The sequence below is a fragment of the Stigmatopora nigra genome, chromosome 21 (assembly GCF_051989575.1).
Source record: "Stigmatopora nigra isolate UIUO_SnigA chromosome 21, RoL_Snig_1.1, whole genome shotgun sequence".
Lineage (NCBI taxonomy): Eukaryota > Metazoa > Chordata > Actinopteri > Syngnathiformes > Syngnathidae > Stigmatopora > Stigmatopora nigra.
The window spans coordinates 9,129,428-9,154,290 of record NC_135528.1 but is presented as its reverse complement, the minus strand read 5'-3'; the positions used below and the strand labels follow the sequence as shown (position 1 = coordinate 9,154,290).

General features: G+C 41.8%; 2 protein-coding genes and 1 long non-coding RNA gene across 8 annotated transcripts in view; 1 reads left to right on the top strand and 2 right to left on the bottom strand.

The window, feature by feature from the left end:
• Positions 1-381: 381 nt before the first annotated feature.
• ripor2 (RHO family interacting cell polarization regulator 2) lies at positions 382-20,117 on the bottom strand. 5 transcript variants are annotated; one of them, XM_077743161.1, is made up of 23 exons: positions 20,015-20,117; positions 10,594-10,717; positions 9,756-9,917; positions 9,600-9,678; positions 9,469-9,492; positions 9,226-9,279; positions 7,512-7,661; positions 7,359-7,422; positions 7,149-7,192; positions 6,945-7,070; positions 6,715-6,863; positions 6,499-6,628; positions 5,157-5,556; positions 4,813-5,048; positions 4,553-4,731; positions 3,862-4,024; positions 3,652-3,784; positions 3,115-3,276; positions 2,819-2,977; positions 2,542-2,741; positions 2,397-2,480; positions 2,240-2,330; positions 382-1,554 (listed from the first exon to the last, which is right to left on the bottom strand). In XM_077743161.1, the coding sequence occupies exons 1-23, from the start codon at positions 20,097-20,099 to the stop codon at positions 1,454-1,456; spliced, it is 3,099 nt and encodes a 1,032-aa protein (XP_077599287.1). In that variant the 5' UTR covers positions 20,100-20,117; the 3' UTR covers positions 382-1,453. The 5 variants fall into 5 exon arrangements, with proteins under 5 accessions (XP_077599287.1, XP_077599288.1, XP_077599289.1 ...); XM_077743162.1 differs by having other exon boundaries at positions 3,862-4,021; XM_077743163.1 differs by lacking the exon at positions 20,015-20,117 and adding an exon at positions 18,895-19,035.
• The window catches only part of LOC144214631 (uncharacterized), a 25,424-nt gene continuing 8,631 nt past the window's right edge, over positions 8,071-24,863 (top strand). For both annotated transcript variants that reach the window (XR_013330261.1, XR_013330260.1), the window contains exons 1-5: positions 8,071-8,216; positions 10,614-10,742; positions 20,446-20,554; positions 21,445-21,523; positions 23,444-23,550. This is a non-coding gene — a long non-coding RNA (uncharacterized LOC144214631). The remainder of the gene's footprint in view (positions 8,217-10,613; positions 10,743-20,445; positions 20,555-21,444; positions 21,524-23,443; positions 23,551-24,863) is intronic.
• Positions 23,242-24,863, bottom strand: part of LOC144214620 (Y+L amino acid transporter 2) — a 14,822-nt gene continuing 13,200 nt past the window's right edge. Inside the window, exon 13 of the mRNA XM_077743172.1 lies at positions 23,242-23,521. Within this exon, the coding sequence (XP_077599298.1) occupies positions 23,427-23,521 (95 nt within the window). The 3' untranslated portion in view covers positions 23,242-23,426. The remainder of the gene's footprint in view (positions 23,522-24,863) is intronic.

Genomic DNA, 24,863 nt, shown 5'->3' with positions numbered 1-24,863 from the left:
ATCTTATTTATATATCAAGAAAAAATGGTGAATGTTTATACCATGTCAAAAATGTAGTTCATGAGACAACCTTGATTTCTCACAAATCACCAAGTGGACAATCTATAATTAATTTTTTGTCTATAAAACTACATTTGTAGAAGGAAAAATGGTAGGTCATTTTGAGGGATGTAATTGCGTAGTAATTCATAGAATTATTATTCATAAATGTGCTTTTAATATTGTGTTCCAATACATTTGGACATGACTATTTGCTGTAAGATTGTTCAAATGGATTGGTCGCCGTTCTTATATCGAAACTTAATGCCGAATTAATAGTACATTTACAAAATAAATTGTAGTTTTGGATCTAAACAAAGTAAGATCTCTACTTAGACTAAGTACAATTATGCAAAAATAAACTTTATTGCAACATATGAGCAAATGGCGCAGTCTACAGTCACCCACAATTTAAAGTTAATGATTAACACTGAATTGTTAAAAGACAAAGTAGAAGCAACAAAATACTGTAATGCTTAAGTTTCACAAGGGAGAAATGATATTTAAAGTCTGCATTCCCAAATAATATCATACAAAATACATTATTTAAAAAATATAACCACTTGTTTATAGTTACCATATGGCTTTTGTAGCAGGACTTTGTTTTGTGCTTTTAAAACATTACTATTGTGGACAAAAATTTTACATTGAAAATACATTCTTATTAAAAACAAATCTCATGCTTTGGTTAAAATACATTTCTGCAAAGTACTTTTTTTTTTTAGGGAATATAAATCTTTATAACGACATCTTAAATATTCTACCCAAATCAACTCAATGGCTGCCAAAAACGTCTTTTTGGGCTTTATATTATTCCTGTTGATAAAACTTAAATATGAATGACTTTTTATAGGTGCCATCGTTATAAATAAGATTTCCGCCTTATTTTTCAATGCAAAAAGTCAGCTCAAAAATGGTTAGGAAACACTGACTTAAACAACGCAGGCCATAGTTTTAATAACATATAAAAAGTAATTAAATGACTTGATTGAGCAGGGGGGGGAAACATAAATATACAACTATATACATAAAGTTATCTGCTTTTTTTGTACAGCAGGAGAGATTCTTATCGCAAAGAATAAATAAAAAAAAACCCTTTTCCATTCCCAATTGCACTTGGAAAAACTGCACAAGTACCACTTTCTGAACGCCCCCCCCCTAAAATATATGTACTGACCGCGTATTTACAAGTGCAAAAGTGTTTAAAAAAGAATGAGAATTGTTAAGATTTCACAGTAACAAAGTGAGGAACAAATGAGTGCAGTGTGCTCCCGTTTAAAGTCCAGTGAAATACGTATTTGTGCTCCAGTTCAACCCAAAACAAATGCGCCGTGTGTGCAGCCATTCGGGGGTTTTCTTCTATTTTTCTTATGCCGTTTAATGTTTTTGTTCACGGTGGTGGCACGTTGGCGTCTTAAAAGGCGGTAGTGACGGCGTTCCCCCGACGTCCACTCAAAGGAATTATTTCTGGCGGAAGCGTGTCCAGTTGTTCGTAGGCCAAACGACCCTCTTCGCCTGCAAAAAAAACAGTCATAATGACAATAGAGAAATGAATAGTAAATATATGGAATTGATAGTACAGTTTGAAGGTGCTTTTTTGAGGAATGTCATTCATGTTTTTACCAAAAATTAAGAATGGAAACTTTTTTAAAGTTACAATTAATCAATAATAATTTGACGAGAGTCATTGTATTATACAATTGTTTGTAAAATCTTTAAAAATAACTTCATTGAAATAAATGAAAAATAGGTTTATGTCATGTATAAAATACAGACTCGTTTAATAAATTGTATAGTGTAAAATTTTGAAAGTTCTAATTGAATACATAGATATATTTAAGAAAATGCTATTAATGTACTGTTCTGTGTTGTATTTCTCAAAAGTTACATATTATTTCAATAATTTGTGCTTCAGCGAAAACATTTAAAACCCATTTTAAAAAAAAAGTATATTTTAAAGTTAAAAATTATATAAATCCAAAAACTATACTTAAAAATGAATAAAAATCGAATTTAACTCCAGTAAATACATTAAATAAGACATAAGTAAAGTATTACGTTCTTGAATAATACTTTAAATATCTAAAAAGTAAAACGTTTTGAAAGTAAAAACAAATCCAAATCCTAAATATATAACATTTACAAGATTGAACTACTTTAAGTATGTATAAAGCTGGCCAATCAGTCAAATGGAACTCACCAAATGTGAGCAGCGTTTCTATGGCGACGTGGCGAAGCTCCTCTTCGGCCGAGTCGCACAGCGCCACCACGGCTCGGATGCTCTCCACCGCCTGGGGGGTCATAAAATTAGCAACCCGATCGCCGCAAAAAAAACCTTCCCGCCATCGGTCACCCACCCTCAGGCAGCTTAGCGCCGCGCACGCCGCTCGCTGGCTATGAACACCCGCCTCCGAAAGCGCTTGCGTGTAACATTCCACCGCCTGCAAATATTAACCAAACGTCATTTTACGTCGTCGCCCGGGAGAATGACTAACCACGCACCTTGTTCCGAAAATGGCCGCACGGCGCCGCGGCCAGGTATTCTGCCGCCGCCGACTTGACGGCGGGGTCGTCGGCGGTGAGCAGCGAGGCTAGCGTCCTCAAGGTAGCGCCGTGGGGCCACAGGTGGTCCCACGGCACTTCCTCCAACGCCGACAATCGTTGGCGTGCGTCGCCGCTGCGTAATCGCTCGGCGAATGACTCTGAGTGGAAAAAAACCCTCAAAAAGTCAGATCATATTTCCTAAAATTCATACTCGTGCGACGGGAAATATAGTCACCTTCGGAGGCCAAACGTAGCAAGTGCGTCTCCATGTCGCCGACCTGATGTCGCAGAACGTAGACGTGGAATTGAAAGACCGTGACGACGTCCTGTCGTAAGACGTTCCACTCGGGGAGGTCGTTTCGGTCTGCCATTTCGCACGCCACCAAAGAAATCACTGCAAGAGTGACAAGGCGATCAAAAAAACATAGAAAATTGCTATTTTCTAGCGCTAAATTCTAGTCTAAAGTAGTTCTAAAACAAGAGTAGTTTCACACTATTAAATGGCAAAGTGACTGTATGACAAGAACCAACCTGAGCGGCAACTCTGCGGGTATTTCTGCGTCAGCGTTTTTTGGTATCGCTGAGTCATGTGACCCAACAGCCGGTCCAGCGTGGTGTGGAAGAATCCGTCCGAACCGCTGCACTCGGCCCACCACGCCATCGCGTCGCCATTCCCCCCCAAACCCGCTACCACTGCAAAAATACCGACTGGTGATTAGCTTGCGCGCTATTTCAAAAATATAGATCAAAAAGCATGGGGACAATACATAAGCACATTAAAAATATAGTCAAATTGACATTTCTAATGAGAATGAAAATACAACTACAAAATAGTATTTAAATCTTTAAAAATATGCCCCAATTGCCGCCAAGTGGCAAAGTATTTCTCTAGTATTTAGTTTTGGTTCTTAGTATTAATATTTCAGGATTTTCTCATTTTTAGCTGTATTTGAGTATTTCTTAAGATCATTTTTGATGTACTTTGTATGTATTTTCTGATACTTTTTCATGTATATTCCTTAAACGTAAACCCAAGCATCAAAGTTAACCCGGGTGACGCGTACCCACCTTCGGCGGGCGACGTGGGCGTCCCGGGGTGGTCCGCGATAACCTCGGCTATTTCCTCAAGTAGTCGTGTCTGCTCCGCCATTTTGAAAAGGACGCCGCGCCGCCGACACGCGCTCACGCCGCCGCTTAAAACCTTCGCAAAAGGCAGAAATTGTTAAAACGGGTCATCGGCAAAAGATAGCGTTTTGCGTTTTTAGGAGGCTTTCGTGCCTGGATGAGGCGGCTGCAGTAGCGCAGGTGCACCACCAGGGCAGCGTCTAGGTTATCGTTGCCAGTGGTGAGAGGCAAGGGGCTGCCCGCCACGCTGTTGCCCACCCCGGTGTCCTCTGTCAGGGCTTCGCTTAGGTGGCCTCGCGCTTCCGGGTGCTGACTGCTAGGGGGCGACAAAACAAAACAAAAATGGTTTGCGCGCACGATAAAGTCAAAGGCAGCTACTTACTAAAATAACCAGTTAAACCTTAAATGATTTTAAATTACTTTAGTTTTTCTTTCCCTAAAACTAAATGTTTCATATGAAAAAATGTTTTCCATTTAAAAATATTTCTTAAGAAGAAAATAAAGACCCTTTGATGCTACATTTACATTTAACAAATATAGTAATTGTGTTTAGGTACTTGTATATTTGTATAAGTTCGAAAACATGTATTGTGGTAGTTATAATGTTTGTTTATCGCGTCCATGTCTACTTAACACTATCCGCGGTATTCGAGGGATTACTGTATACATCAAACATTGAAGGAATATAGAAGTACACTGTTGATAAAATAGATTTTTTGTTAAATTCAGAATTTTCCATGATATATATCTAAATTTAAAATATTATTTCCATGTATTCAATGTTTAAAAAGTGATTTGAGTCAAGGAAATAATGAAAAGTATAGGCGGCAAATTTCCAACTCACCCACAGTCGTTATCAAACGGCGGTGGCGCGGCCAGGACCACCACGCCGGCCACCGCGCCGTCGTCCCCGGTGTCGTCGTCGTCGAAATCTGACGTGTTGAGAAAGTCGAAACTCTCCAGCGCGCTTTCCACCGTCAAACTCAAGCTCGATGAGCGACTCCTGTTGCCGGGCAGGCGGCACTGTCAACGTAGACGTCAAAAAAAAAAATCATCGTAATGATTAAAAATAGAACAGGGAGAGCAATCAATTGTGGGCCGGACCTTCAACAGATCCTCCAATCGCATGACTTCTTGTTCCAAATCCTGTAGTTCTCCACATCGGTGCGTGAGCGCCTCGAGGGTCAAGAGGAGCCCGTGGATGGCGTCCTCTAGGCCGCCGCCCTCCAAAAAGATCCCCCGTCCCTCTCCGGGTAGCGCGGCGCCCTCGTCGTCCGTCTCCGATAACGTCAGCCGTTTGACTAGCTGTCGTGTCAGGTTGCTGCCGTCGTCCTCGTCGTCTGGGTGGACATTTAATATTATTTGGACTTTACTAAAAAATATATTCTTTAAATTTATGAAAGCTTAAATATCCATTAAATAACATAAAAGTGAGATTTTGGGCTCACCTTGTTCCAACTGGACCGGCTTGAGCTGGTCCACGTGGTCCAGAAAGACGTCCTCGGGCGCTACTGTGGCGCCCCGCCCGCTGCTGCGTTGGGATTCAGTCCGTTCCCACTCTGAGTCCTCCAGGCTCCCGCTCGTCCCGCTTTCCGTCTCGCCGGCGCCACCCTCTTCTTCTTCCTCTTCCTCCTCTTCTTCTTCCTCGGCAATAGAACCCTCCCGTATCCGGCAGGGCGAGGCCGACGCCTCCGTGTCGGGCGGCGTGACGGTGATCTCTGGGTTGGAGGGCGCCGGCGAGTGCGTGCTGAGCGCCGGGCTCGGACTCGACGCGTCGGAGAAGGCGTAGGACAGACGCTTGCATTCCGACGCGCTGCCGTTTTCAAAAACGTCGTCCGGTAACGTCGACTGACGGGTGAAAGAGACAATGTCATTTTTTTTTTTTTTTTTTACCACGTTACTGACATTTCAGAGGCTTTTTGAGTCATCATGTTTCACTGCCATTGACAGTTAATCGGAGTTCAAAGTTGACACCAAAAAACAAACTATTTTATGGAATATCAGGAACAAAAGATTTGTTTTAAATGCATGTTTAATTGAGTGTCTATTTTGGGTCATGATTTAAAAAAAAAAAGTAATTCTGATGAAGTCAGGTAGGCTGCAATATTTAATTGTGTACATTTTTTATGTGAATTGTTATTGTGCATTTAGAAAATATATTTTTGACAAAGAAAAAATCTAATTAAAGTCAATTTATAGGATAGATTAAAATGAGTTCAAATGCCAAATTTAAGAAGAAATGGACATGCCAAAACACTGAAAAGTTCTTTATCATGATTTATTTCATCGTATTTGACTCTTACAGTGCGAGGACTCCCTCGCGTTTGTCTGCCATTGACCAGGCCACACGCCCAATCCTCCCAGTCAAAATGGATTGGACGCCTGGCATCGTCAACGGCAGCCATTTAATACCATCCAAAGTTCGAATGAGAAAAAGACAGGCAAATGTCAGCAATTGTCCAAAAACAGAAAGCTCATGCAGGCATGCCAAACGGGGGTGGGGGGGGGGGGGTTTGGTCCTTGCCAAAATTGGCCACACGTGCACTCACGTAGACCTCCAGGCTGGATTTGGGCCTCGGCGAGGACAGGTCGCCGAAGGAGCGCACGCGCCTGAACTTTTCCAGCAGGGCGTCTCGGAGCGCGTGCAGAAAGGACGGACGCTGTGGCGGGCGCCGCCACGTCTTAGGGTGCGCGTGCAGTTAAGGGGCGCAGGGTTAGTCGGGGGCTTGCGGGTGCATGCTGGGGGGCCACATACACGCTAGCGTAGGCGCCGTGCCGGCCGCTACTCACAAAGAAGGAAGAGTCCTGGAAAGTGGGCGTCTCGGGGGTGCCCTGGCTGTAGATGGACACCCGACGTTGTAGCGCCGCCGCTTTGCTAACGTTGCTAGACGATAGTGTCAGGTCCTCCACGTCGAAGGGGCTGCCACACAAATACCCATAGTCACGCCCACTAATACAAATAGCCACACCCACAAATACCAATAGTCACGCCCACAAAGTACTTACTACCAAGTGACCTCCAGGTTGAGTTTAATAGTGCCCAGGTCATTGATATCCACGGCGACCACCTGAGGCATGGCGGTGAATAGTTCCTTCGTCTCGCAGATCACGCTTCCCACCAGCAGGTGCGTGGCTAAGCCCTTTAGCTCCGTCACCTACGACCACACAATAATGCAATATTAACGTTACACAACCCCCTCCAAAATAAAACGCTTCCTCTGGAGTCGTCTAATGACCTTAATATTAATGAGGTCGCTAATGAGCGGCATGAAAACCATCTGGTCGCCGTCCCAACTCTGTCTGGAGTTGACTTCGATCTTCCCCTTGAGTTTCCATCGTTGACGACCGTAACGCATGAAGATCTGCGCCATAGTTAATCCAAATGTTACTTATAAGAAGGCCTCAATATTTCAGATTTTTCCAAAGGTATTGGAACTTGCCTCGTACTGGTCTCCCGGGCAGAGTCGAGCAAAACCCGCTAGTCCTTCAAGAAAAAATTGATATTTGATGTTATTTAATATTACGTTGAATTTTGAGGTTCGCTTTACATACATACACATACATGTAGATGCATGCATACGGTAGGTTACTTATCACTCAGCCGTTTGTTTTGTTAAAAAGTGCCTTTTGACACACTCGCCGATGCCCACCTTTCATCTTGATGTGAAATTCCCCAAGTAGGTTCTCCATGTCGCTCTCAAGGGCGCTCATGTTCTAGAGACAGAACGTAGGGCGGAGAAAACAAATTCAGCCATAGGACTCATTTTTAAAAGAATGAATTTACAAACCAATATATAGACCACCTCTGTGTACTCCTTGTATCGCCGGTTGACCTCGGCGATGCTCTCCTTGGTAGCCTTGGTAGAGGGCGAGGAGCTGAAGGCCTGCTTCATGCGGCTGGCGCCCTCGCGAAGGCGACTTTGGATGCAGAAAGCCTCGTACAGCTCGTCCACCTACATCAAAAATAAAAATACGGGCGATTTTGTATTGGGGTGGTGCGGAAATGTAAAATAAGACATTTTTCAATTGAAAAATGGAGGACGAGAACAGTAGCGATGACGCAAGCCTTTCACGGAGGTGGTAAAGCGATGAGTCAGCGCTTATGTAACCCCCCGCCTTGGTGAAGTGCGCCCCTAACACACACACATACACAGACGCCGTCACACTTGAGTCAGCTGGGCTAACAGTCTGCGTGCGGCGTGTGTACGCAGCTGCTACGTGGAAAAACACGTAAAAACAGAGCTATTGCTATTAAACTAAGAATTAAAAGGGACTACATTGAAATCATTGGAAAAATGTTAATCACTACAAAATGACATATTTGTTTCATCAATGAAATGTCTTTATTTTTAATCCATTTTCTATAATTCCTCAATAATGTTGATCTTTTATTTGTTTTTATTGTAGGATTTTCCACAATTACCTGGCAACCCATTCAAGATTCTCCCCGCCTGCTGCCCAGAGTTTTGGATCCAGCATCCTCTACAACAACCCTTGTGAGGATAACGGTATGGAAAATGTTTTTGCATATTCATGTGGGCATATGTCCCCTTAAGATGAAGTGAGGAGAATTAGCGCAACCTGGCTGGCATTTCAGTTGAGAGACGAAAAAAAAACTACAGTCAAAGCAAACACGCGTTGGCATTTATTCTCGAGGGGGAGGGGGGGGGTTTGTCCGTGTAGCAGCTGCACTTGAATCTCTCATTACTGATATTAACATAAAATGCGCAGTAAGGTGCTGATTGGCTGTTGATGTTATATCTCATGGCAGGTGGAAGGAAAATTGGACATTAGCATTTGATTCAACTAGCGCAGTCAATGAGTGTTCCATGAGGGGTTAATCCAGTAAAAAATGCCATTTTACAATGTATATATAGGACCATTTCAAGTGTTTTTTTTTATTTTTTTTTAAATATTACTCCTGTTTTGGTCTTTATGCCAACTTTTTTGTTGACCTTGTGATGCGACGAGTGGTTCCGTTTCTATTTTTCGCGTGGCGAGAACAGAGGACGATTCATTGGCGGTCTTCACAAAGAGCCTCAGTGTTTGTTTTAACCCCTCGTGACCACACGCACTTGGTTTCCCCCAACCGCCTCTTTTTCAAATTCTCCTTTTCTCTCTCTCTCCCTACCGTTGGCCGGCGGGCGAATTAAAAACGCACGCCCCCGCTTAGATGCCTCCCGTTCAAAAGGCGGCCTGCCGGGTAACCATGGCAACCCCCGGAACGGCACCAGCGAGTCGCCGTTACGTCTGATAGGCCGAGAGGCAACATCGAGCGCGTGACAATAAGGAAGTTGAGCGACCTTGAAGATGATGAACGCGCGGCCCAAAGCAAAAAAAAAAAAAGAGGACAAAGGAAAACCTGGCAACCGAAAGGAATCGGCGACCCAGTTCCGTAACGTTAACATTAAATGTATAATCAGAAAAAAAGTAGGATATCATTGATAGGTCATTCCTTATTTAGTTCAAAACTAACAAATCAAAACCATTACACATTAAAATAAAATTGTTCGTTACCTTGCTCATGTGAAATTCCAATCGTCTCATGTACCTCTCGATGGCTTTGATTTGCTGTAAAAAAAAATACAAAAGAAAGTCAAAATAAAGCCTGAAAGCCTGACTTACTCGTGGACTAGCTGTGAAAACTTCAAACAAGTATTTCAACTCCCAGTTAAATACATATCATTTGACAAAATTAGCACTTGTACACTTCAAATTGCGATTTTTGACGCCAGGATTTTATTTCCTGTCTTCACTCACCTTGTCAAGATCATAGAGCACGCCCTGCAAACACATAAACACAACACCATGACTCCACTCTGTATTATTATTATGGTCTGCTGCCATCGAGTCACTACTGGCGACCATCTTTTTGAGATTTTTTGACTCACCAGCCGCGAGTTCCTCTTCATGTCCTTCATGAGCAACGTTAGCTTCTCCAACTCGCTCTGGTGAACCTCCAAATATTCCCTATATCAAAGATAAGATTTTAATCGATTTTGACAATGGCACCCAAATATGTTTTAAATAATTTTCCGCTAACTCACTCCAAGCCTCGTTTAAGAGACACGTAAACATCTTCCAGTCTTCCAGGTTGAGGTTCTCTTGAGGCAGCGCCAGCGCCGCCCTTGTGGCCGGACAGATGGGGTTTCTTGGTTTTAGACGCCGCTTTCTTCTGCGGCACCGAGTTGCCCATGAACGAGTTGCACCTGAATGCAACACAAACACATTATTTCGTCAGCAGTTTTTAATCCATTTGGAATAGCTTGGAATTTTAGCACTTTATTGAACCTCCCAAAAATGAATGTCTACAACTATGTAACTCCGCCTCCAGCTCCCATATCCTAGTAATATAAAACACGAGGAATAATTGATGTGCGGAATGTGAAATATGGCGTTTGCGCGGAGATTCACAGGCCGAGCGTGCGTGCGTGACCCCCCCTAAAGGCTGGCCTACATTCTGAGCGCCGCGGACGGATCGGCGAGTGCCTTCGTGGCGTTTACACTCGTTCTCGAGGCGTCGCTCGTCGACGCTTAAGGAAATGTCAGCTAAATCGGAAATGAGGGTGGGGGGGGGGGGTGGTTTGATGACCGTGACCTAAAAGGGAACGATGGCAAGGCAGCAATTCATACATAAGCATGAAAATTGGGTTATTCTAACAGTAACTTACATGGTACTATTGAAGGCTATTGAGAAATACTCTCCTAGTGTAAAAAAAACAAGACAGTTTATTTTTCCATTCAGAAATAACATTTTTTCTCCTTGTAGTTTTATCTTAGCATATCGCAAATTGACTTTCAGGACCCTGTTTTGGCTCGGCTTTGGCCCCATGACATGGTTTTGTAATGTATGGCTGTCAATGAGTTGCAAATGTCCGTCCTCACCGTAAACGTTTCTCCTGCAGCGTACTGAATCCGGCAAAGGACTGGCTGCGGATGATGCCGTTGGGCCCCCCCGGCGAGTGCGTCCCGGAGGCCGCCATGATCTCTGGGATTCGTGACGAGACACCTGCGGAAAGAAAACGCCCATCAAAGTAAGAACATTTCATTTCCGACAAGTTTTGACGGGTCTCTTTCTATCTTTCGTATCCGTAAAATCCCGCAAACTCGCCACGTACTTTTGCACATATTTCTCGGCATAAACATCAAACATTGCAACGGGACGTCACACAAAAAATGTTGAGCGTTATTTCACGGTGTCCTCCTTAAAAATGAGACGACTTTTTAAACATGGAGTGGTCTGGATTTAGCAGCAGCTTGTCAAAAGCTAGACTATTTTAAGAAATGTGCAACATGAAGCCGTCCGTCCGTGTTGAAAATAGATCAGAGAGAATTTAGCTTGTCTTGAAGATTTCGTCTAAACAAAATGACGCTAATAGTGACGTTGTTTCTAATGAAAATGCAGCTTTTTCGCCGATTCATTCCCCAGTCGCCGCCATGGGCTAATCTCAGTCGGCCGCTATTGTTAGACAAAAACGTCACTAGCCTTTTAAGGGTGGAAAAACGTGGGTTGTGGAGGGTTGGGAGCCATGTTTATTATACGCTAGCATTAAAAAACAGGTGCAAAATATGATGGATTTGGGTGTGTTACTAGCATATTAGCGTGGTTTAGCGGTTAGCATGTTCAATCCATCCGACCGTGTCATTTGTATGGGTCTGTGTGGGTTTTTTTCTGGGTGCGCCGGTTCCCTAAAATCACAAAATCGTATACAGGGTCGTCTAAATTGTCTATAGGCCATGAGACTATGCCTGAATAGCTGTCGTATGGCACAGAAGCGTTGCCAAGGTAGTGGTCCGTCCAGCTCTGTGAAGGTAGAACGCATTTGTAGGTAGCGGCGACCCCAATGAAGAACAATTTACACAAAAGAAAGAAAAATTGTCTTTTGGCAAGCCGCAGGTGACGCGTACGTACGCTGGCTGACCTGTGACACGTGTCATGGCTTACTTTGTATTCAGCACGCGTCGCTGGCTAAGCCAACATTTGTCTTCTTTGGGGAATTGGCTATTCCTTTGTGGCCTGACACAAAAAAAAAAGCGCCACTGCGACCACCTGTAGACGTCAGTCGACATCGCGATGTGTCTGGGAATTTGTCTATTTTTTAAACGGCGTGACTAAATTAGCTTTTATGTAACAACGACGCGGTGTAGACAAATGTCGCAGTTTAGTTTGAATTCAAGAAGCTAAAAAAAGCACCTTTTTAAAAAAAAATAACATAACTTTGCATGTAGTTGATGATACATTTCGTATTCTAAATACATAATTGACGACATTGCATGTGATCCAAAAACACCAAAGTGTGTGTCAACAATTGTTTGACATAATCCCCTCCATCCCATTGTGTGTCTATGGTTGCCATGGCAATGCTAATTCACACTGCCAGAGAGAATTAGCTCAAACAAAACGAGTATTACTTTAAGTGCATGTCACGCATACATATTTTAGTAAGAATATTTATAGGCATAACATTCCTAAACTGACAACTATCCAAAAATAGCACATTTCAACCAAATATATGTTCTTTATTTAGGAAGATATTTTAATTTTTTTTAAAAATGACAAAAATCATATTATTTTTACTGAATCGGCAAATCACAATTTCATAGTCAGACACGTAAAATCATTTTTTCAGCAAAAAATAGTCACGGCTTCCCCAAATAAAATGTAACTTGGACGTCTATCACCGTCAGTGTCCCTTTCCGCCCGTGTCTTTTACAGTTGAATAGCGTTTGAAATCCCATTTCCTTGCGAGACCACCCCCTCCCGTCCCCCCCAACTCCCCAAAACACGGCAAGAAAGCTCTCATGTGAGGACGCCATTGTACGCCGGCCCTTTAAGACTTGAATAGGCTGACTGGCAGGCAGGCCGAGGCATTCAGCCGGGTGAAACGGAACGCCATCTTTGTTTGCCAGCATGGGAAAGCGGCCTTCTGGACGCTCAAGAGTGAGGAATGCTGCAAGTGCGCTACTATTAATTCCCACTTCAAATTATGGATGCGAATTACTTTTTTTTAGAAGTCTTATGGCAATTCCTTGTCAATGTTTATTTTACCTTAGGTCACTTCGTCTACATCATGTGTCAAAGTTATGTTCCGGCCCACATGAAATCGAGTCACATCTTATCACATGGTTAAGCGTTTAAACTTTATTTTTTTGGTTTCCAAAAATTCTCACCATTGGCGGAAAGGCAAGCGGGATGTTGGAATGCGGCCACTAGGCAAACAGAGATCGGCTCGGTTGTTTCAAGCGGCTTTTTAGCATGAGAACACAAACATTCCTTTCACTGATAGCAGCGACCACTGCTGGGATCATAGCGTTGCGTTCGATGGCCTCGGGATAACACACACTCTCGGCTTCATTCCTGCCTCTAAAAAGAAACTAAATTGACCCAATAAACCGTCGTTTGACTTTTTTTTCTTTAAAAGAAAAGTATAGCGGATCGAAGTAACCGATAGGTGGCGCAAAGTCTTCTTACGTCGTATTAATTTAGCATTCGGGGTTATATAATTGCTTTGTCACTCATTCAAAATGAAAATAATGTCAACCCTTTTAAAAGCCCATTTCAAAATGGCCGCTTGAGTGACAGCAGAGCCTCGAGTGCGAGGTTATCTGACAGTCGGGCCTGTTCCGGCTCGTCAAGCCCTGCAATCACTTGCCTTAAGTGCTAAGTACTGACTGCGACGCCATCAGCTTTGAAGATACAAATTCTTTCCCCCTTGTCACCAAAATTCGTATAAAAAAAAAAACGTCGCCATTCTGAACGCGAGTTGAACCGGCGCGTCCTGTCTTGACCCTTCCCCCCCTATTTTACAGCTCCTTGGTTTTGCCCCACTTTCCAATTTCCCCATTCCTGGCATCGCCGTCTATCTGAGGCCCCTCCCCTCGTCGAGAATCTATATCGGGAGGGGGGTTGTTTGAACCATCTTTCACGGAGGGTTAATATTAATACTCTAGCCTCTTTACACTTACAGTATTAGAGTGGAGGGGGGGAGGGGGTGCCGTGGCACGCACGTGGCACATGGCACATGCGTCACATGATACTTTGAGGCGCACCTCTGGCGGGTAGCAGCTGGCCGATGGCCGCCAGCGTTTGAGGGGGGTCTGAGCTGATAATCTGGCTGTTGAGTTATTTGCTTCAGTGTGACGGACGGCAGCTGGACTAAACTAAGTTTTGGGGAGCGTACAGAGGTGCCACATACTTTTAGCCAATGGGAATGCAGGAAGGAAGAATGTCGCTTAGCTTAGCAGGCTAGCTAGCTTGTTGTGTGGTAGAAATGACTTTTAGGAGGGCACTCCTTCAGTAAGAATGCAAGGGGGGCTCCATTTATGATTACACCCCCACCACATCCCTCTTTAAAAAAGAAAAAAAAGGCTAAACAGATGGAGGAACACATGCAGTTGGAAGTGGGGAACAACACTGGGCTCATTATGGATTGTTTATGTGCCACTAGAAATCACTATTTGGTAGAAAGTGCTAAAAGATTGGATTTTTGCAGGGAAATGACACATTTTTTGGGTCATGTTTTGATGTAGAAATGGATTTTAGAAGAAGAATGTGAAATATTTTGTTCAAAACGTTAATTCAAAGGGTAACATTGATTCTATCCTCACAACTCGCTATAGTGTTAAAGGGACATTTATATTTTAAGCGGACTTGGGGGAGGCTTCCCCTCCCCCTGAGAAAAGCACAAAAAAAAGGGAGGACGAATCCTCCAATCCACGCCGTCGGCGTAATTCCCTTAATGAGACTTTGCTGAAGGGCCCGTGTGGAAAGGAGCATGTGCGCGACATGCCTAGTGTTGGAAAGAGGGTTCCGGAAAAGATAGATAGATAGACAAATAGAGGGAGAGAGAGCCTGGGAACAGACGCCACAGCCTCCGCCGCAGCTCAAACATGCTGGCAGACGGGCAAAGGAAAGCCACTTAACCAAATCAAAGGCAGTCAACTCCAAAAATCTTCAACCTCCACATTTTTTCGTGTCTAAGTAAGTTTTTCTCTAACTTTGAACGGCCGTTGACGGCGCTCCACGTCCAGTTCCCACTCAAAATAGATTGGTCGCCTAGCCCCGTCAAGTTAAATATAGAAAATGTTTAAAAACGGCATCGCCGCGTCTTCATTTACGCAAAATGGCGCACGATAACAGACGGGCCTCATCAAAACTTCATGTTGCACTATAATAATTAGCAATAGTATACAATCGTATTGCTGCGATTCCATCACCTGTTAAGCGGATAATTTTTTTAGTAAAAATATTATTATTTGGAATACTGCATTATTACATACTTTAATGTTAAGTTATCGCTATGATGGCTCAGTTAAAGGCTTTTAACTCGCGTGCTGTCGCTTTGATCAATAGACGTCCAATCCATGTGTATATGGGAGGGGTGGCAGCGAATTAAGTTTCATTTAATACTTGCATCTTATTTGCAGAAGAAGAAATGTAGAAACACAAATGCTAGAGTTGGCCATTTTGGATTGAATATTGCCATTGAGACCAGTGGATAAAAAAAACAGTGATAAAAAAAATCTAAATTTGCTTTTTAAAAAGCCATTTTATCTTATCTTACTAGCAGATACATCCACTTTGGTTGGTATCAGACCAAAACGCTGACCTTTCACCCTTCTGCAGCACAAAGGTGGGGGCCCCTTCCTAACACAATGGAATTAAATAAGCTCCTTTTTTTTACACCCCCCAAGTGCCCATATAAACAAATGGGGAGCGAGAAAGAGAGAGAGATTGAAAGTAAAGGGCAGCTTTAAGCCGCTGGGTGACTCAGGGGTAACGCAAAACCACATTAGAGGATGACACACATTCGACACATAAACATGTCACAAATCCTCGCGCTGCGTGGGAGAAACACACACAAAAAACACAAAAAAACAAGCAGAGGAAGCAGAGGAAGCAGATAGATGGAAAACCAAGTCAAAATGGACATCCCTTATAGTGGTGACAAATGACAAACTAATGTTAGGGGCAGGTGACCTAGTGGCCCATTTCCTATGGCAATTCATATATGCTATTTCTTTAGAAATGGACTTTTAGACGGGGAAAAATACGTCATATTTTGATGTAAATAAGACACTAAATCACTGCAGGGTTGATTGGGATTTTGCATCAGGCGCTTTTTAGGAAAACGTTAAAAATATGCTCCTTATCTAAAATTCTAGTCAGATTAAGCATAATTTTGCACAACAGATTTTGCCTAACAACAAACAACTGGTCATAACTGGGGGATTATTAGAAGGGCAATTCCAAAAATCCCCCGTCAACTTCCTTCCCCATGCCAACAAACTTCAAATTCATCTTTTTTTGTGGCTAATCATTTTTCCTCATCTCTAACCATCCACCGTTCCAAAAGAACGTCCACCGTAAAACAACCCGCAGATAGAAATCCGACCAAAAAACAACCAGAGCTGCGCATCACATCAAAGCAAAATAATCATTTCATAAGAAAGCTCAGCACATGTCACTTGTAGTTTGATATCTTAAGGACACATAAGGAGGTGGGGGGGGGGGGCAAAGGAGAGATAAAAATAGAACGGATACGTCTGTTATTCGCGCGTCCTCAAACGCACCACCGTGTCCTCAGAGTATATTGGCTAAAATCCCGCTGGCTTTCTTCCATAATGCCCCTGAAGGCATCAGCCATGCTCCACTGACCCAGTGGGAAAGAAAAGGTAGACTTTGTACTCACCTTTGCCAATCTGGATTTCCCTTTTTGGTCCACTAAGGCGGCCGGCTGCTCAGGGCTTTTTTCCAGGCTGCTCTACCTGCTCCCCTCCATCCATCCGACCACTCGTTCAGCCGGGTGGCAACCTCCAAACATTTTTCTCCTCCCCCCCCTACCTAACAATCCGATTTTTTCCGCAAATTGCAGATAATAAGGGAAGAACAAAACAAAACAAGAAAAGAAAAGCTATGGGTATTGGGCTTCTGCTGCCGTCCAGTCCACTACTAGTGCTCCCACTCCCACACATTCCAGTTTGTGTTCGCTTTGCTCCTCCTGGGCAACCGTCGGCCAATAGGAGGCGGAGGGGGCGTGGCCAGGCAAGATTTTTGACTTCCGCGTTTGTAGACGGACGGTAGACTCAAAAGAACAAAAAGGTCACATTAGCAGAGCTAAAATACGACATGTTTGCAATTGTTACAAGTGTTTTTTTTTACTTTTTAAAGGCTTTATTCCTGTTTTATAACATTATTTAATCTTACAATGGAATTCAGTTTAAAATGATTTCAAAGGAAAACTAAAAACAAATTGACCTCTAACCCCATTAAGGCCGTGTTCTTAATAAAAACGAATATTCCATGACTAACTCCCACAAAAACATCCTCTGTGAATCGTCTACTAAACGAACTGGCAGCGAATGAGTTAACGGCAGTCCAAAACAGGCTGGGGAGTCAATAAGAGCGTCTCTGAAGTAACATAATGGCCGCCATTACTCTTAATGTGTCCGTCTTCCGGTGCGTTTCGTGCAGCCACCGGAGGAGCGCCGTTTATCATCCTAGTATTTTTCAGAGCGTTCATCTCTGTGCAAGTCACGCTAATTGGCCGCTGCAGTGGGACGGACTCGCTGTTCCGCCGCCTGCGTCCAAATCCAATTGAGCAAACGTCCTTCCAAGAAGCGACAAAATGCTTTTGTCCCTTTTCATCCCTCACTTGGCATTAAACCGCTAGTCAAGAAGAAAGGAACAGATTAAAAGAAGAAAAAAAAGGGGGGCCCGATCAGGGAAAAAAAACCTTGACGTTGAGAAACGAATGCTTTGACATACGAGTTTCTATGGGAACATTTGATTTGACATACGAGTAAATTGACACATGAGCTGGATCCAGTCCTCAATGTATTACTGTACTCCTTTTGACAAAACATAGACTAAAATAATTCCCCAGTCTGAGATTTGAAAGTTGCCGAAAGTGACCTAAGTTGTATACATTTTAGCGCACTTTTGAGGTCGAGCCTCAAATTTCAGCCCGTAGCCCAACACGCTTATTTTCTACCAGCGTCTTACACGAAGACGCAACAGCTGCCGTAAAGTCGGGCCTGTAATTACTAGCTCGCCACTCTAAATTTACTGTTAGTTGGTTTTTTTTTTTTTTGCACGAGACCCAACCAACGTCTGGCCAGCAAAAACCTCGTCGTCAGGTGTTGCGCGTTTGTCACCGTCATGCGAAATCCGTCCGTCCCGTGGCCGTTCCCCCCAAAAAATTCCACTGGTGTTTCCCGTTTTTAGGAGACTGGAATGCCTGACAGTAAACATTGTGGGGGGCTGGGGTTGCCCCACCCAGAAAAAAAACAACTTTCTGAACACCAAACAAATATGAAAAAGCCAACAAAGCTGGCGCACTTACAAAATAGTTTGCCGCGGGCCCAAAATACATGGCAAGTACAAAAAGTGTTTATAAAATGAGCGCTGTCGTGCCCGTCCGTCCGTCTTTGTTATGAAATGAGCCGCCTTCCCTTTTTTGTGCTTTTGTTCTTCCTATAAATAATCGGGCAGCCGGTCTAATGTTAGCTTTCCTTTTCCAGTGGACTTGAGGCTCGACGCCTTTCCTACGACAGCTTTTCAACTCAAATTGGTTCAGTCAACGACAAATGAATAAAAGATAACAATAGAGTATGCACAGAAAAACGTCATTCTGGATAATTAACAATTGTAAATGAAGTTTTTGCCGAGCTAGTTCATCAAAATCTGTCAAAAATCAACAAATTTCTACTGCAACAACGTCGACTAAAAGCCCACTCTTCCACCCGTGCACAAGGTGGCGCACCATCTCTTTATATTTAGAAAAAACTACGACAAAACGGCTTAATTTAAGGGGTGTCAAACTTGAGGCCAGTCGTATCTAAATATATTCTTAGGGCCAAAATACAATTTCTGTTGTGCCAATGGTATTTAAATTTGAACGTCATTTTAAATTAAAAGTACTTTTCAGTATATTACCGACTATTTTTTAATTCCATAAAAAATATATTTAGATTTTTTTTGAACATTCAAAAAAATGAATAAAGAAAGAGAATATCCATATATTTTGCTTTTTTCTAATTCAATCCAATATTAAAATAGATCCATTCTATACGGCAATCGTAGATTTAAAAATGGATTTAAAAAACAAGCAAACAGATTACTCTTTAAAATTTCCCAACCATTTTAGTGGTCCAACATAGTTTGACATAGTTTGCTGATCCTACCATCCTCACAGAAGAAATCTTCCGCCTCTTGGCGCATCTCGTCGGCGGCGGCGGCGTCGTCCTCGGCCATCCCCAGCGCGCTTTTCTCCGTCTTTTTGTGTCTTGCGGTCGCGCACACCAACGCCAGCGCTCTACTGAGCAACTTTCACCGACTGGGGGGGGGGGGACGCTTTCGTAACATCCTGCGCAAAGTCAGAGCGCGGCGCGGCGCGTGCTCGTACGGCCGACAAATGATTAGCGGGAACGTCGTCATTGGGAAAATCCAAACAAAATGGCTTATCTTAAAATCCAACAAATACAAAAAAAAAATCTCAAATGTTACAATAACAATGTCGTTTTTCTCACAAGGCACGCGGGGGGAGCTGGAGCCCATCCCAGTCAACTATGAGCACCAGGTGCAGGTCACCCCGGATTGGTCGCCAGCCAATCGCAGGGACAAAAGACTAGCAAATTGCATTTTATTTAAAAATAAGTAAATATATAGAGCCAAGGACCGCATAGACAATTTCTGAAGGACAAAAAATTATAACTTGTCAGGAGAAGTAATTACGTAATTATGTTTTTTTTTGTTTTCCTGAGTCATTTCCTATTGGAGCCAATGGAAATGGAAAGTAGGCCTTCATTAGCACTTTTCTTTAAGACTAGCCCTCGGGGGGGGGGGGGGGGGGGGGAACTCGGGACCAGCTCATTTTTGCTCATTTTCGCTCATTTTGGCTCATTTTGGCTCACGGCACTTCATTTCAACTCAAAACATCACCACTGCTAGATTTAATATCACAAATGGACTGCATTAGAGGTCACTTGGATTTGGAATAAAAGGTGGCGGTGCGTTTAAGTGCTTATTATTGTTCAGTTTTTGTATTTAATCACCTCAAAAATGTTTAAAATAATGTCTGTTTTAAATTGACCATGTATAACTTCACCATTTTAAAAGCGATAAATACGATTAAAAAGCCATTTTGCAGCATCTTGAGCAACTTTCACTGCTTAAAAAAAGGGAAATTGCAACAAAAGTGATGAAATTCGCATATTCAGGGTGCATTCGCTAGGTAGATCACAACTATTGCAGTATTCTAAGGCCCATTCAAGGATAAGCAAGTAATGCAAAGAAAATACATACTGTAAGAGTAGCCATATGTTTTTGTCCATATATGGTTTAAGGTCTTGACCCGGCGGCGGTGGCGACACTGCATGACCAACAACATCAAAGTGGCGCTCCACAAATGCTTTTCTCTGGCCACTGACAATGTTTTCTTAAGTGCTTTTGTCTTTTTTTTTTTTCTTGCGTCTCCACAATTGGCTTTTTGTCACGGAAGCAAAGGGCAAAGCGGCCGACCAAAAAGACAATGGCGACTGGCACCCAACGCTCCTTGACACTTTGGAGCCATTCAGACATTTCATCATGATCGGAAACCATAAAGAGATTTTGAACGGGATTTTCTCCCAAAAATTAATTTGTTCTCTCGTAGTTTCACGTTTTCATGTTTTAATGTTTACACCATTGTTTCAATTTTTTTATTAACCTGCCTTTTTTTCCCTTTTATTTTTCAGTATCTTCACTAAGATCGCAGAGGGTGCTGGAGCCTATCCCATCCAACTATGGACAGCATGTGGAGAATACCCAGCCAATCCCAGGGCATAAGAAGACAAACAGAGATATGTGAGTACCCAGTGAACATGCAAACTCCACACAGAACCCACCGGGGATTGAACCCTCGATCTCAGAACTGCGAGGCGAACGTGCCACCCTAAAAAGTCCTTAATTTTGATATTGATAGTTCTGAAAATGCATGTTGCAATCTTTTTTGTAAATGACTCATCATAGTTCTCCTCCGCGAATGGTTATCAGCGTTCTTATTGGCTAAGCCTCCTCCTCCTTCCAGGTCCGCTTTCAGAAAGTTGCACTTCCCTCTTTTTGCCGTTGCGATGCGTTCGGGTGGCGTGGGACAGGAAGTTGTTTGTTTCCTGACCCCACCCGGCTAGCAGATGATTACATCATTCACTCGGAGCTTTGTTTTGTCAAGCGTAAAGCACGACTTTAACACTTAATCGTGAAAACGTTCCCTCAAAGCACCCAATTGTGCTTCCACAGGGCCACCCACGTTTGTCATCTGTCTAACTGACAAACACGGACAAAAAACCCATTGAAAAAGATTTCCAGACCACCGCCACAAACTCACAAAAACCAAAAAAAAATGCCGATATGAATTGAGCCCGATGACTTTTTATACAGTCGTGCTAATGCGAAAAAAACACGCTAGCGGGAAAATGAGCTAATCTGTTTAGCGTCGAGCTAATTGGATCGGATTCATATCGAGTTTCCAGACATGATGGTGAGCAGATGCTTTATCAGCCAATTAGTAGCTCATTTTCAAGGATTTTTTATTGCACTATTGTTCCGCGATGACAGCTTAGCGCTCTCGAACACTAGATTTACTCGACTTCGACTCTAGGGGTCCAATTTATTTGGACTGGGAGAGTACGAATGAACGTCAATGGTATTAAAAGTTGAACGGTGATGTGATTGTTTTTCTTTTTTTAACCCTGCAGAATCTTCCTGTTGCCATGGAGATGTTTCATGCTCATCAAGGATTTTACAGCCATGTGAGGAGGCAGTTTTGATTGACAGGTAAGTGACAAACTACTGTTTTATTACAACAATAATGTCTATGTTAAAAAAACTGAAATAGTGGTTAAAATATCGTTTAGGGCGCCCTCCTCTGGCCAAGAATAGAATAATAAAAATAATCAAAATAAAATCTAAATGTAAAATCCATCTTAAATGAAGCCAATAATTTTAAAATAAACAAAAATTTAAAATTCTTTACTTAATAAATGTCTATAGTGAAAAAAATCTAATGTTAGCATTGTAAAATATGAACATGTTGCCACTGTAATAGCAAGTTAAAGCTAATAGTTAAAAGTTAACACTTTAAAATAATAATGAAAACTAAATTTTATATAAAACAAACTCTAAAATTAGATTAAAATAAACATTTCAATCCGACGGGAAGCTTAAAGTAGACGCACACTAACATTTTGTGTCAGAACTTACGATTTAACTCCCTGGGTCGGAGGCGCTGTCGCTTCCGGAACCAGTCCAGATGCTCCATCGTCCCAAATTTGATGGCCCCACCTCAAAAAAAATGAATTATAAACAATTCAAGTGTCCATAAGAACGGCACCGCCACTTCCTGCTTTCATCCTCTGTGCGACGGCAACTTGGTCCCACGGAGGAAGATGGCAAAGTGCTGCCTGCGGTCATATTTAATTTAGCAGGCAGTCAGTGCAACATAACTCCAGTGCGTCTGACTTGCCTCCACCAATCAGAACGCCCACTGACTGCGGCCAGGTGCAATTTGACGCCACGCTCGGTTATCCTGCCGCTACCAACAATGCAGACCACGATCAGGCGACCAATCTATTTTGACTTGGTCCAATGATTGCTGCCAGCCCTTCCCCAGAATCCCCCAAAATTAGACAAAATGACCAATTTAAACACAGACATATCTTTGGTGTCAACTGAAAAATCCACTTTATTCACATTTCTTTAAAAAACAATAACAACAATAATTCACGCAAGTGTTTGTTCTCAATAAATAAGACATTTTGGCACATTGACTTATTTGGCAGTGACAGAAAAATTCAACATGAAACTAACAGCAACAGTTTTGATTGAAAATTCTGATTTAGGAAGATAAAATATATGTCTATCTATTGAATATATTTCTTTTTAAATGCTAGCATATTCTTGCTGAAAGCTACATTTGTATATATTGTAATCATAGCAAGACGCCACAACAATTAGAGGCACAATACTAGAAATACTTGTCAAATTTTCTGTTAATTAAGGAAGCTTTCTGAGAAATTCCCACACGAAAATACTGCATTGAACTAGACGCAAGGCACACCACTGTGATGCTAACATCAACGCAACCCCCCCCCCCCCAAACCCATGTGCGCTGCAAAAGAGGAGGTGAAATAATCCAAAGGCACCGTGAAATGATTAAAAACGTGAACGATAGCGCGACCCTGAGCTCGCAAACATTACAAGAAAATACATTCTTAATATGCAATTGTCTTTTTTGAAGAAATGTCAATAAACTATAATACAATAACTATTTGAACTTTCAGTAACATCAGAGCATTATTAGGAAAATAAACAATTATTCCTTAAAAATTGAAATTTAGCAGAAAAAAATCAAATTTATATACTTTACATACTATTGATGTCATTTCCTTTGAAGAAAAACTTCCACTCCTAATTTAAGGAATAATTTTAACGCAGCTTTTTTTGGACCCGGGTGTGAATGACTAAAGTAACCAGCATTTTAAAGTACAATATAATCCATTTGAAAAGTTTGATCTTTTAATTTAAGACATATTCAACCATGTTTTAAGACTGCGTGTTGAAATCTTTTTTTCTCCCAAAATGGCAGCTAGTGGTTTATTAGCATCTGTGAAAGTGTGCCGGAGCGTACCGCTTTTTCTTCTAAGAAGAAAGAAAAACAAAATGTCTGATTGTCTTCTTTTCACTCCATCTTGTCAGGGTCGATGTTGTCCAGGTCGAGGTCGGTAGACGCCACGCAACAGTAGCACAATTTCTGGATGTAAGACGATACCACGTCTGGAAGAAAGAGAGAGACCGAGAAAACAGTAAGTGATCAATTCAATTTAATATTTCTAAACCTTTGCCTTTGTCGTTTTTTTGCGGAAAAAAAGCCTTACTATACTATGTCGTTTTTGGCGATAAAAAGCCTTACTATACTATGTCGTTTTTTTTTGCGAAAAAAAAGCCTTACTATACTATGTCGTTTTTTGGCGATAAAAAGCTTTACTATACTATGTCGTTTTTGGCGATAAAAAACCTTACTATACTATGTCGTTTTTTGCGAAAAAAAAGCCTTACTATACTATGTCGTTTTTTTGCGAAAAAAAGCCTTACTATACTATGTCGTTTTTTTGCGAAAAAAAGCCTTACTATACTATGTCGTTTTTTTGCGAAAAAAAGCCTTACTATACTATGTCGTTTTTGGCGATAAAAAGCCATACTATACCATGTCGTTTTTTTGCGAAAAAAAAAGCCTTACTATACTATGTCGTTTTTGGCGAGAAAAAAAGCCTTACTATACTATGTCGTTTTTTGCGAAAAAAAGCCTTACTATACTATGTCGTTTTTGGCGATAAAAAGCCTTACTATACTATGTCGTTTTTTTGCGAAAAAAAGCCTTACTATACTATGTCGTTTTTGGCGATAAAAAGCCATACTATACCATGTCGTTTTTTTGCGAAAAAAAAGCCTTACTATACTATGTCGTTTTTGGCGAGAAAAAAAGCCTTACTATACTATGTCGTTTTTTGCGAAAAAAAGCCTTACTATACTATGTCGTTTTTGGCGATAAAAAGCCTTACTATACTATGTCGTTTTTTTGCGAAAAAAAGCCTTACTATACTATGTCGTTTTTTTGCGAAAAAAAAACCTTACTATACTATGTCGTTTTTTTGCGAAAAAAAGCCTTACTATACTATGTCGTTTTTTTGCGCAAAAAAAGCCTCACTATACTATGTCGTTTTTTTGCGAAAAAAGCCTTACTATACTATGTTGTTTTTGGCGATAAAAAGCCTAACTATACTATGTCGTTTTTTGGCGAAAAAAAGCCTTACTATACTATGTCGTTTTTTTGCGCAAAAAAAGCCTTACTATACTATGTCGTTTTTTTGCGCAAAAAAAGCCTTACTATACTATGTCGTTTTTTTGCGAAAAAAGCCTTACTATACTATGTCGTTTTTTGGCGAAAAAAAGCCTTACTATACTATGTCGTTTTTTTGCGAAAAAAAGCCTTGCTATACTATGTCGTTTTTTTTCGAAAAAAAGCCTTACTATACTATGTCGTTTTTGGCGATAAAAAGCCTTACTATACTATGTCGTTTTTTGCGAAAAAAAGCCTTACTATACTATGTCGTTTTTT